The following is a 13,773-nucleotide window of genomic DNA, read 5'->3' as shown; positions in this document are numbered from 1 at the left end:
GAAAAGTTCGAAGTTTGAACTGGCTTTCTTTTTCTTTCCAGGCTACCACGTTCTCCAATCCGGTGTATGAATCAGTTTATCGATCAGACGCCAGCATGGGCTCAGAGGTGTTACGAGAAAGAGAGCCTCCAAGGGTCGAGTTCCGTAGGAGCAAAGCGGACTTTTCAAACCCCGTTTATGAAGCGTTACTTTTGCAAAATGGATCCCAGAAGTCTGGATCAGTGCTGTGGAGAAGCAATGAGAGCATAAATGGTGACACTCCCGGTAATCAGGACACTGACTGTTAACAGCAAAGACACAATTTAGGTAAACGGAGGCCAATGTTTGCCAATCAAGAACAACGCTCCTGAAGGGTGAAGGTTCTGGACTCTCAGGAGCTTGCGAAGTAGGCGTATGGAAAACGTACGTCATGAGTAATAGCTGCGTGCGCGACGGGGATTGAGGACAAATGCTCCCTCCCTCTCTCCTTACTCAAGTCCTTCTCGCCACTCCACTAACCATGGAAAGAAAATTAGTAACAAGATTTCGGCGCCTCCATTTCAGGGATCGTTTGGGTGCACAGTCGTTGGTTATGATTGGCTGATAGTCTCCAAAGGCAACAGTTGATCAATCATTGCTTTTATTGTCCTCCCAAACGATCTCCGAAGTTTTTGACATGTTTGTGGTGAAAGCTTATAATTCTCCCTGTAGTTTATGGAGCAGCGACTTTCCCTTTCGCAAACGGTCCGTGGAATCGTTTGTAATTCAGCCTTGCAGCCCTGGCTGTAGATTATGTCATAATAAAGCTAAACCAAACTTTCGAATAGTCCTCAGGAACTCCCAAACCACGTTAAAATTCGGGAACGAGCTGGAGTCACCCTTTATTTATTGGATATGAAAGACAAAGTTCTAAGTACAAGTGTGGTGCTAAAGGGAGTGAAATTAGCATGCAAAAAAGACCCGGATCCGATTCTGTGTTCTGTATTTCTTTCTTTTCATACAGACTAACACCTCAATTGAAACTGTGTGTGTTTTTATGGCGTCTACCGTTCACAATTTGAATCTTCTGTTTCCCCGCGCGCATCGCTCTTAATCGCGTTTCTTATTTTCCCAACTCAGGATAATTTATGTACTTGAAGGGGAAATACTGCAAGTTCGAAAGAGACGGTTACTGGCGTAAATGTGGAAAAATTTCCATTTGGTTCTGGCCTTTTTTCGTAAACGATACCATCGTTTATGTGTTACATGTTCTCTAAAGTGACATTTACATTTAGTTAGGAGTTTTAAATTTAGCGATTGGGTAATTTATTCTGCAGAGTTAAAACCCTTTCATTCCCATAAGTGTTTAAAGTTCAGTCAATAGAGGATATTACATGGCCGCGCGGAGCGCGAACGAGTGAAATATTTTCAACACGAGAAGAGAAATTTTGTATCTCCAAGCGGCCATGTAATGTTCTATTTATTATATAAACACCAATGAAATAGCAAACCATGTCAATGAAACAGTTTTTCCTGCGAAAGGCGCGATTTATTATGTAGCCATAGCAACAGTGATATTTTCACATGTGAAAATAACATCTTCTTTTCACGTGTGAAGATATCATGTTTTCGCGCGAAAGCTCACCTGGTATTTCATCAGTGTTTATATAATAAAAAGTACTAAGTTTCACCCAGCACAGTATAGACGAAACAGCATCACAAAAAACTGCTGCTCTTCAAGGCTTTGTTCTGGCAGAATTAAAAGTTCAACGTTAAAAACGTTAATAACTTCGTTTAAGCTAGCCTTAGCCTCGAAAGTTTTTAAACCAAACTTTGATAAAAGTTTTTGGTGGAAACTTTTTGTGGGGGGAGTATATTTGTACAAAAAGGAGTTCAAAACGAAGCAGATAACCAGTGTTTCTTTTAAACATAACGGTACGTCGATCAGGTCATTACCGAAATTCATATTTGGTATGAATAATGTCATGACCTAAACTTGAGCAACAAGTGGTAAACTTCATCTGTATTTCGCAGTTGTGCAAAATCAGATTGAGCATCACGTTTACGGTAGAAATACCCAATCCCCGCCTTTTTGAAATGTTTCCCGTTTACGATGTAAAGGAAGATGTTTCACGTTCATGAAAAACCCAAGGACGAACTGTAGCTGTTGGTTAAAATAGCTATCGTGTTATCGTCTTTGCTGTTTGCCGTAAGCGTAAAGCTTAATCCCTCTCGCAAGTGACATACCCATATTTCCGTTATCATTGGTAAATAATTGTTGGTTATAGCATACAGAGGTGCTCAAGTACTTTACCAGAGCCACACGTACACCCATTGTGAAATTGTTGTCCGTATTTTACGCTGGATTCCATCGATAAAGAGAGCTTTTGCTTACTTCAGCCGTTTCCGCGAGATTTTTCTATGCTTTAGCTTTTCACAGAAATTGTTATAACGTGCAGTACAGATCTTTTCAAGTTCAACCCCGCCGTTTTGAAAGTAGAGTGTTCGAAAACCCGAAAGGTAAATTTGCCCCGTTAGATTTCTGTCTGAAAGAATTTTGAATGGTTAACTGAAATCTCCGCCCCCCTTTTTTTCTGAAGAGGTTTTCTACCGTTTCCGGACTCTGGCTTCAAGTATCTCGCACAAACCGGCTTTTACAAAAAAAAAATGTTTGACTAAGTAGCTTGAAATTTTTATCTATCAAAATTTTGCACATATCAAGTGACATAAAAGTTAAATGACATCGTATTTCGTTTAATCATCTTATGTCTTGAAAAACTCGTATTTGCCTCATGTTCAAAATGACGGGCTGGATTACGAAAAGGTCTATTGGCAGTTTAAACTGCATACACAAGGTAAATATTGTACAACGAGGTAACTCTTTATAATGAGAACTGAATAAGTTTCTAATTCAGTTATTTATTGACTAAAAATAAAGAGGCGATGCGTCTCACCCAAAACATGTATATTTTAAGATAAAAGTGTATTGGTTATATTTAAAGGGACCGGGGGTTTGAATTTAGGAAGTTTTTAGCATCATGACTCAGTCGTGACGTGCGTTCAGATACTTCCAGTTCAAACCCAAGTCTTCCTTTTCAGGAACGTTAACATCTGAAATAGCGTTATCGTTAACGAAATGTTCGTCGGTAGCAATTAAGCCTAACTAAGAAATAAAATCACAAAACAACGAGAATGTGAGGAAGATATGTATTCAGTTAGTGACACAGGCGTTTCGGAAGAATCCGAATACTGCCAACAGGAGTCGAACCTATGAGGTTCTGGTTACTACAGTAGTCCCCACGCTCTACTACTGAGCTACAGGAGACTCGTGACCGGGAGCTAAGGCCACTAAACTATGTTCATGTGACAAACATCCTGCATTCTGCTAGTACTGGAAAGTCCATATGTGCTTTTGCGCAATGATAGAAATGTGATGGTGAAAGAGTGTTTGTTTGCGTATTTCTAGAAGCCCAGTGTCTGATTTGTTACAACAGGCAGCCTAGATATGGTTTCCTTGAATGGCACAGTCCAACCACGTACAGGATAGAATTCAGCGCCATCGTATTCAGTTGCAGCTTACAGACGAATCTTTAAGTCTTCGAACCCACACACTCAAAATTTCAGCCTCCCCAATACATCTTCGTACCCCCCTTCTCCAAATTCACTGAACGTTTCCTTATCCACGTTCTCTCCATACAGATAGTATCAAACATAACAACATTTAAAATAGGTACAAGTATGCTTTTGACTATTGATAAGACCTTTCACAACCACCCCTTTATTTGAACAGACTGTATTTACACTATCCCTTCATAACCAAATTAGCACTCCCAGCCTCCTACAACTACCTTACTTTAACACCTAAAATCAATGTTACTTCATATCGAATTCTGACTAGATACCAGTTTCACTGATCAACAAACCACAGTCATTATCTTACCAATCCACTCCACACGTCTCAACCAATCCGTAAAATAGGAAACGCTACTGCACTACTCACACATCCCTTATAAACTTAAAAAACGTCACATACGCCTAGAACAACGACGCCCAAATATACGCTCCCACAGCGTCTTGTTTTCTTGTTCGTTCCAAGAAATTTGCATAGATGCTGGCCAGGTAAGGGAAAACGCTTTATCAATCTTTGTACAATATCAAATAAATTTTTAACATTTTTAAAGAATATCTGGTATCAAAATTAAATTTTAAATAAATTTTGGAAGTATGGCAATGGTGCTGTTTTTTTATTTCAATATGTATTGTGGTTAGAAAAGTATCCTTATGACAATTCGAATACATCAGTCGCATATACGGTTGTAAAGTAAAACAAACTTGACACGGAATGCATCCACCCTTGGCCGGGCCAATGTGCTTGGTCGTCTTTCTTTGTTATTTATTTTGACCAAGGAACTCGAGTGCGATCTTGACAGTTAAGATTTAATTGCAAGAAATGAAGTTTTACTTGTGAAGTTATATTGTGTCGTAGCTCTAGAGGCCTGTTGGCTTGTCTTCTGCTGGATATCCTCATATCTTTACAGAATTTATACTTACTGGTTAACTTTATTTAACCAGTAAGAGTTCTTTTCACCTTTAGTGAGGAGTACGAGATTTAGTCTCCATTCTGCATGATTATTACCGCCATATCTTCTTCCAATGTTCTTTCCTTCATTCACGTTTTCATTCTGGAGTCTTCAATCATGCTTACTACCTTACCGACTAACTCATCTCGTGTACCTCTTGTTACCTGCAAGCAAATTAAAGATATCGTTCACGAACGTTATTACCCGATAATGACATGTGATGGCGATTTGACTGCAAGTATGTACGTTCTCTTTATTGCTACCACTGTATGAGGAGCCCAACCGATTGACTCTGTCCCTCTCTTTTTTAATTAGTGTAAATCCCTTTATGCCTAGTGGAAGACCACCTGAGATCCCAACGAAACAAATAGTCATCCTGAGCCGCAATTTTGGATCATAACAAAGAACAGGCACAAATCGAAGAAAGGGAGCTATTATCAAGTGTATCTTTCAATATCCTTGCGGGTTGTTCCACGGGCATTCGTGTTTTGAACATATTCAGGCACAGGGAACGTTCGTACAGATTTTAGGACAAAATTCAAGACTTTTTCCAGACTCGAGGTTATCAAATAGGTGATCAGTATAGACCTAAAAAAACGCAAGAACAAAGCTTGCTTCACGGTGCGTTGCAAAACGTACGGGCGAGAATAAGATTTGACCGAAATGAAAGTAAATGAAAGTACTTGTTGTAGATTAAACAAAACTCAAGACCTTTTACCATTTTCCAGACTTTTTTCAGGTCTGGAAAATTGCTGGGCAAATTTCAAGACTCTTTCAAGAATTCAAGACTGTGTATGAACCCTGAGACAGCTTAGAACACAAACGTTATAAGTTTTTAGATTGTGATGAAAAATGGCGGAAATCGTAAGAAGGTGATATATGAAATGCTTATTTTTTTAATAGTTGTCGTGTTTAATTTGCATTGTTTTATTTGTTGTTGTTATGAACGCGAAGTGCAGGTTTTCACTTGCAAAACCGTATCATTGAAAGCTCTTTTTATAGAACAGCTTGTTATAGCGGAGCTCTCTCGCGCGCGAAGTGCATGAAGCGGAGCAGCAAGGGCAAGAAAATGTGGTTACCTAAGCATCCGAGAAATTTTCGTAGTCAAGTGACCATGCATACGTCCGCCCACCCGTCCGTCCGCACCACAGGCATACCGATGTAAAATAACTCAACCAACAACCGCATGGCCACCCAGACTTTTCGAGAGAAAAAACAACAACAAAGTCGAGTCTTTTCCGACCTTATTTTTGATGTCTACACTCACGTGGGTGACAGAGAAAGAGTGAGTAATTAAAAACAAAGGAGACGAATTTCGTAGAAAGAAAAACGTGAAAATTTCATAGCGGCGGTGAGAAAATGAGAAATTCTAGCGGCCAGCAAGGTGAAAATGAGCGGAAGTGAAAAAAATAACAGCGAACAGGAAACAAGCAACAAAATTTTTGGTGAGCACATACGACAATTCCTCCATAACTAGGAAGTTTCACGTTTTAGTCGTGGAAAACGGCATTGTAGTCGTACAAAACAACGGCAGAGAAAAAGTGTGCTGCGCGTGTAAATTAGTTTTTTGGCTATTTAGATTTAGATTTTGAGTTTTTTGTCGTTCTCATTTCCGTCGCCGTTTATCATAACACGATTTTTTTTTGTTTATACGTATATTAACGAGAGTTTCGCTTTTAGCCCTGGCTAAATCTATTTATTAAAAACTGAATCATTGGATAACGCAATTCTAGCATTTTGATTGGCTTAGCCGTTATGGTATATGAGCTTTTATACCATGCTCTCCATATATGGTCGGTGTACGCGTCAGTTTAAAATTGGAAGCTAGCGGAGATTTTTTTTCGCGAAGGATATAACGGCGCCCGAAGCAAATTGTTTTAATTCATTTCTTAGAATACTAGAAATGCAATTTCATTGAAAGAAAAAAGACAAAAACAAACAAAAAAGCCACAAGAGCTTTTTTGAAAGTTTGTCGAAAAACACATAAAAACACATGGAACTAAAGTACCTTGACCAGCTACGAAAGAAGACCAGTGTTGTTTCTTCATGATCGTGAAGCCATTCGCCGATCAAGTCACTCGCCAATAGATAACTGCGGCTTGTTTATCCGACATCAAGAATATAAATCACAAGTAACCAGCTACAAATACAGGCTATGCAGCGATTCACTAGAGCAATCGAGGCGGCAGTATAGCTTCTTTTCTCGTTCAGCAAAACCAGCTTGTAGCTTCAAACAACTTCATAACAAGCGACCGAGGTAATAGTTTTTCTCCGTTGTTCTTACTTTTTTAACTGCACCGAAAATCCAAATTCACTGTAATTTCGACGGCTGTCACTTAAAAATTCTTTTCCTTCACATTATCTGCCAGGTTTTTTTTAGCTGTTCTGCTGTGTAAAATCCTAGAATCCCGATGAGTTTTTAAAAAACTAATGTTCACCGCTGCAATTTTTTGATTTTTCATTCATGCAGTGCAGGCGAGTCCGTTCGCGCGTTGACAGTTTTGATAGACGTGTCACATGTGAATAGCGGAAGTCCCTTGTCTTTTCCGGTTTGTTCTAGTCGGGGAGATTCAACAAGATTTTGTGGGCGTTTTTAATAAAACAATTATTCCACTCGCGCTTGTTGGATATGAGATGATTATAGCCAACTCGGCGCTACGCGCCTCGTTGGCTATCTATCATCTCATATCCAACGCGCCCTCGTGGAATAATTGTTAAATATTACTTGTATACAAAATGCCAAAGTGTGCAAGAGCAAGACTAGAACTAGGTTTGTGCCTTGTCAATGATAGGTTGGCACACTATTAGAATAAGCATTTTTAAAAAAATCTTATTGTGTTTTTGTTTTAACTACAAACGGTTAGTGCAATATTATTTCTGTGTCACGGTAACAATTCTGGATGAACTAACCAGCTATATATAAATTATTAGAGGACTATATGCTTGTCAAATTTGGAAATACTGGATTCCAAAAATTTCTCTGACAGCCAAATTGACTGGACTTCCTCGGAATTTTTTTGATTCAGTTATAACCAAATTGGACAGCATGTAGTCCTAACACATATAAAAGTTGGCGGGAAGCTCAAATGACCCGAAAGTTTGCCATTCTTTTTCTTCATAAGAACGAGGCCGAAAAAAAAAAAAAAAATGGCCATGCAAAGTTTGCCCCCATTTGAGCTTCCCACAAATTTTAAGAAACGAGATCATATCTCTTGCTCAAGCTTTGTCATCGTGTTCACGTTTTTAAACAAGAATCTTTTTTTTCACTTTGTCTCTTCACCCAGTTGTAGGAGGGTACCAACGACAACCTCCTAGGGATAATCCTGCGGAAAGCGCTCAGAGAGGGCCCGGCGTCAATGCTCTTTGGTACCTTGTGCTACAGAAACCGAAATACCTTACAGTCATGGGGGATCAGTCTCGACTCGTATGCGACTCTACATTTGTTGAGGTTTACCTCGGTGTAAGAATCTGAACTTTTTCTTTGCTTTGCACCTTTTGTTTTTCTCGGTCCTATTGTGTTGACTTCTTTGTTTCCTTTATTTTACGGCACTCTCAGGTTCTTTAACTGAGAAAACAACCGACATTTCTCAACGCCATCACTGGTTTCCCCGTGAAATGACGTCTGAGAATTGAAACGAGCGCAGAAATTCCATACTGATGACGTGTCACTACCCAGAACTGGGTGGTGCTTCTGATTGGTCGTGCCGCGTGGGAAAATTGCTTCAACCAATCAGAAGCACTTCCCAGATCTAGGTAGCGACGCGTCATCAGTATGGAAATTTTGCGCTCGTTTCTCAGACGTCATTTCACAGGGAAACCAGTGGCGGCGTCGTGAAATGTCGGCTGTTTTCTCAGACAAAGATTCTTACACTGAGGATGAGCTGTAAGTTGTGAAAGGTCTTAAAAATAAAGATGGATGTCAACTATTCCATTTACCTCATTATGTTATACTCACTTCAACGAGCTCAACGTCAGGTCTTCTTTTTAGCTCATCAACAAATAAGATGGGCCTTTGCTTAGAAATAGGTACAGTAGCTAAGATTGTGGCTTGAGACGACGAAAACAGCTCACGAACGGAGTTAACAAAGTCCTGACTAAACAGCTCCATTTTACCAACTTCATCAACTATAACCACCATGTTTAAGGTCCCCTGTAAACCAAGAATTTAGGTATGCAATCAGGCTGAAGGAGTTGATGAATGATCGAGTATTTAAAAGAATTTTTAGAGTCAGTTTCCCCCTTGTGGGTTGAAAGTCAACGCTGACGGAAATGGAAATTTGTAAAAACTGCCGGTTTAGGTGTAGAGTATCCCCTTAGGACGACTCTCAATCAACTATTACCGAAAAAGGTAATTAGAGCCCTTTTTATTGCAATACTCTGCTTACCTTAATTGTATCAGAGTTGAGACTTATAGTCGGAAGTGCGAGCTGCTCAAAGGATTTGACATCCACCAAGTAATTTCCCACAGAAGGGGATGATTTCCCTCTAGCAGTCTGACCATCACTACAAATAGAAATCATAAGACCCTGTAATAATAACGGGGCTTAAAACGTCGAACGGCCTCTGTTTTTAACGCCCCAAAATGTGTTTCTCGTGCATGTCAAAGTCAATGAGGTCTCGCCTCTTCACTAACTATGTTGAACTATCGTCAAAAAGAAACATTTGACCAGCATATGATCCCTGAGTTCCATACCGAAAACGTTTGAAATTCGGTCACTTATGCATTGGAAAATTTTGTTTTTCTTTTAACAACATTTTGATTTCATCTGTGATCTATGAATGAACCGATACGCGAAATGCCGGAATCTATTTGTTATCGTAACAGTCGTCATCCGACTGTGGACTCATGGTTTTAAGCTCACATCAATGACACCGGCATCAGTGCGACGCAACAAGTAAGTTGTACATTTTCGCTCCTCGTTGAGTAATTCCGACTGACACGATGCATTGCACGTGTAAACCAGGACTACGCGAAACGCAGCTACAAACACAACTGAGCACGTGCACCAACAACTCAGTCGACTCTTGTTGTAGAGTGCTCCGTTCATCCTTCATGTTGAATTCGAATTTGGAGGCAAAGTGGCGCCAAAATTTAAAACTGTGAACTTATTTTTGCCTTATGATGTTACGGCCTGTGCGAGCAGCCTTGAAAGAACATCCACTCCGGGTCATCAACTAATAGTATGGATAAAGGGAACACTACGCTTCGTTTCTAATATAAAACTATAATTCTTACCCCTTTATTCTTGCCAATTGTCCACGTTGTCCATCTAGAGTAACAATATCAAACCCCACTCTACTCCCCTTGGTAGAGCTACGAACCTCTTCTGTGTAGAACCCTTGCACATAAACTCCCTTGTCTTTGAGGACTTCATAAACTTTTCTGCACAAGGTAGTCTTGCCCACTCCTAGTAGATAGAAATTAGAAAAAGTAATAGATTATCATCATACACCGCAAGAGAATTCTTCTTGTCAATAGTAACATGCAATTTTTTAGACTTATGGAAAGTTAAATGTGTGAAAAGTGTAGGAATGGGCCAAAGTATGTAAAATGTATGGAAAATATAAAATACGAATACGAATAAAGTAAGGTATAGATAAACAATCTTACAATGAGCGGGTGTCATGGAACAGAGTCTCTCGAAATACACTATTAAATAGAGAATTCAACAAAAGGTCTTCGAATTTGCAGAATTCCTCACGGGAACTGAGGGCCACTTTGTACTTTCCGGGTACTTTTCATGCAAAATGCTTCAAAGAGGCGTAGATTAACAGGGTCGCTTTCTGTCTTGTGAACAGGCCATCGTCCGTTTTTTCCGTCGCCGTTTCCTCGGGATTGTCAGCCCCCTTCCCCCAAACTGAAAGTCTGCTCTTTTACGGTCTTTATTTCGATGACTTTATAGTCTTTGTTTTTGAAATGCAGACACGCGTTTCTCAACGGAGGAATTTTCGTTATTCTAAAAGGTCTTCTCTTATACGATCGTAAACGAAACGTTTAACGATACCGATAAATTGTTGCTTACAGAGACGTGATCTGATACACGGCCGTTTCTCAGGCTGGGACCAGGCTCCGCTTTCTGAGTGGGGAAAAAAAGGCAATAAATGGGATGAAACAGCAAAAAAAATCTGCGAGGGAAGCGAGCCCAGCGGTGGACTAAGGAGGGGAAAAGGGCTCGCCGATTTTTCTTCTTCTTTTATCCCCAATGCGGAGCCTGGTCCCACGCTAAAACACAATAGGGACCTTAAGATCCGACGACGGCGACGGCAACCAGGATGTCAAAAAAGCAATAGGTTTAATAACCAAAACAACAATTTTGCACGTGCATCACGCTTTTTTACATTTCTTTGCCGTTACTGCACAACGACGACGTGGAAATGCCTAATTTCACGTTTTACAGAGTAAGGACACAAGCAACGACGAAATTTCCTCTCTCTTTCTAAACTTGGATATGATTCTTAGGAATTCAACTTTAGGAGGGTTCACCTACATTTGACAAAGTTAGTGACCTGAGTAATCGCGATGAAGATTGAAAAAACGCGAATTCACTTTTTCAGCGACGTTTTCGCTGCCGTCGCCGTACTCGGATCTTAAGGTCCCTAATATGGTTTTGGAAGCGGGGGCACTCGTCAGTCCTCGTGCTTGTACGCTTCGTTTTGTTGTGGGAGAGATATCGTCTGAGGTTGTATGAATCTCTATGAAAAAAGTGCTGGGATGTTCTTTTTTCGGTAAATGTTAGTCACCCTGTGATTTACGCGCTCTGAAATGCGCATTGAGCAGAAATATGCCGATAAGAAGATAACTTGCACTGTGCCGATACAAAAGAGCGAATTAGCGTCTTAGCTAAGGCTTCCAGCTGAATGAGCAATGGTGTAAAACGGAAGGGTGGATTGTCGTCACTGGCGACCCAATGAGATCGAAACAAACTGGAGAAAACTATCACGTCAGCAAGTGCTAAGGCATAAAAAATTCAGTCCGCAGTCAACAGTCTTGTGAACGCTAGTAAGAATAAAAAGCCTGGAACTGCCGCCCGGTTATCTTAGTTGGGAGAGTACCAGTCTGCCGAGCGTCATTGGGCGGCGATTTTAAGCCATTGGCTTTGTCTCCTCCATCCTTCTTTCATTAGCCAAATTGTAGGGGACATAAAAGAACCCACACTCCTGTTCTAAAAAAGTAGGGGAAGACTCCCGGGTGGTGTGGTCTACCATTCACGCATCATTCGTATCATGGGCTATGGGTGGGTTACAGTAAGCTCATGAATGCACTGACAGCGGCTGCTACCGGAGCCCTTGAATGCTGACGTCCGAGCTTACTGTCAGAATGTTAACATATAACGTAAATATTATAGGGCGTGTCTTGTTGTCCTCTAATCCACGACATTACATTACATTACGAAACCATTTATTCCAAGTCTTGTTGAACGGCGTGCTTATAAAAGGGAGTGCTGTGAAGTTTTCATTCACCACAATTGCATTAGCCTGCGAACTGCAGACGTATTTCCGGTCGCAATTGAAACCCCACTGTTTACCTCGGCCCTGGCATCTAGAATCATTGTTATGGAAACTCGTGTCACTGAAGGGTGTTACATTCATCAATGAAGACAGGGATTACAGTGAGCCAACATCCAAACAACGGAAGACAGAAACGTACGTCATGTGTATGGAAGAAGAGACTACTGAAGATACAGTTCTAGTGATAGCAGGTAGTCTGAAATCAGTATACGTGACCTGTCTTTGCAGGCACTATCAAGTGTCTAACACTTCCCTCTGCCAGGAAATTGATGAAGAGGCAGCTGCTAAATTGTACGATGGAAATTGTTTCTAGGCAGAAGTTGGCCAGGAGATGAAGTGGCACTCTAGCAACAGCTCCTTGAACACTTGATACCAGGGTAAATAAAGTCAAGTGGAGTACAGATAATGCCAGCATGATAGCTATGCAAAATAGACAAAGGGCCTACAACAACGTGCCCAATGAATTGTTTGTTGATTGCCATTGTGGCTATTTGAACCTTGTCCGAATATATTAGAAGATTGCTGTATGGATAAAAGCAGGTGACAACTGTCAATTGCCAGAAATTCCGGTAGTGAGCGTGGCTGTTTGAAGAATTCTTCAAACACTTCATCCACAAGATCCTGAAGAACTAACAGCTACAATGGACCTGTTAGTTCCTGGAGAAACATGTTACTAAACAAATTCTGCAACAGATGGAAATTAAACTACATGCAAATATTAATTTACATATAATATAGTTAAACCAGAAGACTTTCTTCATGTTCTGGGCTTTTTGACTTTTTTAAAAGGACATGGTCTTAAAGCTCACAGTTGCACTTTCCTGCCCCTATACACTTTAGCTTAAGTATATACCCTGTCTAAAATCCAGGCAAGAAATTATGCAGACATTGGTAAAAAAGGTATTCACTATTTTTAGACAAACTTGTTTTAGCTAATATTATAGTTTCACTGTAAAGCTTAATTTTCTTCAATCTCACATTTGTTTAAGCATCCTCTGGGGAGGCCAGAGCCTTGAACGGATAACCTAGTAGTTTTAAAACTTAATGATTTTATTTTGAGTGGGAGTGTGCTTAACTGGAACTCTGGAACCTCATACCAATTTGCCTATTGGAAGTCTTCACTCACTTACGGTTAAGACACTGAGTGAAACAAGTTTCTGGTTAGTTTTCCCAGTATAATGGCCCTGTTCACTCAGTTTCGTTACCCTAACCGCTTAACGTCAGCGGCGAAGTTCAATTTAGGGTAGTCCACATGGGTAGTCCGTGGACTGGGGGTCAGTGTTTTTGTCCACCATCTATCAAAATGGCATCCGGGACAGACGGTTTGCTAGTCTTTTTTCGAATCATCAACAAGATATTTTCTCAATCAACAGGATATCTTCTTTTTTGTCTTTTGCTGGTTAAATCCTGCTAAATGCCTATGCAACAGCCAGAAGAGCTGTTAGCAATCTTGAATCAATTCGTCTTAAAGGCCGGGAATAGAGGTCAATATACTATAATTATAATTTATATTGTAAACAACAATTTTTTACAAATTTTTCTGAATCTTTTTTTCAGGAGTTAGCAGTTAACCCACGTACATTTTTTTAAACAAGAAAACAAAGATACTTACCTGGAGATCCAGTCAAAAGAACATGTCTTCTTCCGGCAGACGCCATCTTGGAATTGTAACCGCTGTCTAAAATGAGCTAAAATGGCCAGGCTGGAGATAACAGTCTATTACTAT

General features: G+C 40.2%; 2 protein-coding genes across 3 annotated transcripts in view; one reads left to right on the top strand and one right to left on the bottom strand.

Moving 5' to 3' along the window:
• The window catches only part of LOC140924318 (low-density lipoprotein receptor-related protein 2-like), an 86,838-nt gene extending 83,687 nt beyond the window's left edge, over window positions 1-3,151 (top strand). The window contains exon 63 of the mRNA XM_073374348.1: window positions 42-3,151. Coding sequence (XP_073230449.1) covers window positions 42-287 — 246 coding nt within the window. The 3' untranslated portion in view covers window positions 288-3,151. The remainder of the gene's footprint in view (window positions 1-41) is intronic.
• Window positions 3,152-4,180: 1,029 nt separating this feature from the next.
• Window positions 4,181-13,713, bottom strand: LOC140924315 (cancer-related nucleoside-triphosphatase-like). 2 transcript variants are annotated; one of them, XM_073374346.1, is made up of 5 exons: window positions 13,660-13,713; window positions 9,775-9,946; window positions 8,924-9,041; window positions 8,475-8,688; window positions 4,181-4,702 (listed from the first exon to the last, which is right to left on the bottom strand). In XM_073374346.1, the coding sequence occupies exons 1-4, from the start codon at window positions 13,703-13,705 to the stop codon at window positions 8,479-8,481; spliced, it is 546 nt and encodes a 181-aa protein (XP_073230447.1). In that variant the 5' UTR covers window positions 13,706-13,713; the 3' UTR covers window positions 4,181-4,702; window positions 8,475-8,478. The 2 variants fall into 2 exon arrangements, with proteins under 2 accessions (XP_073230447.1, XP_073230446.1); XM_073374345.1 differs by having other exon boundaries at window positions 4,184-4,702; window positions 8,494-8,688.
• Between the last annotated feature and the right edge of the window lie 60 nt (window positions 13,714-13,773).

This window comes from Porites lutea, chromosome 14 (genome assembly GCF_958299795.1).
Source record: "Porites lutea chromosome 14, jaPorLute2.1, whole genome shotgun sequence".
In the NCBI taxonomy this organism is placed as follows: domain Eukaryota; kingdom Metazoa; phylum Cnidaria; class Anthozoa; order Scleractinia; family Poritidae; genus Porites; species Porites lutea.
Note: the sequence above shows the minus strand (reverse complement) of the source record. Positions and strands in the feature narration are given on the sequence as shown.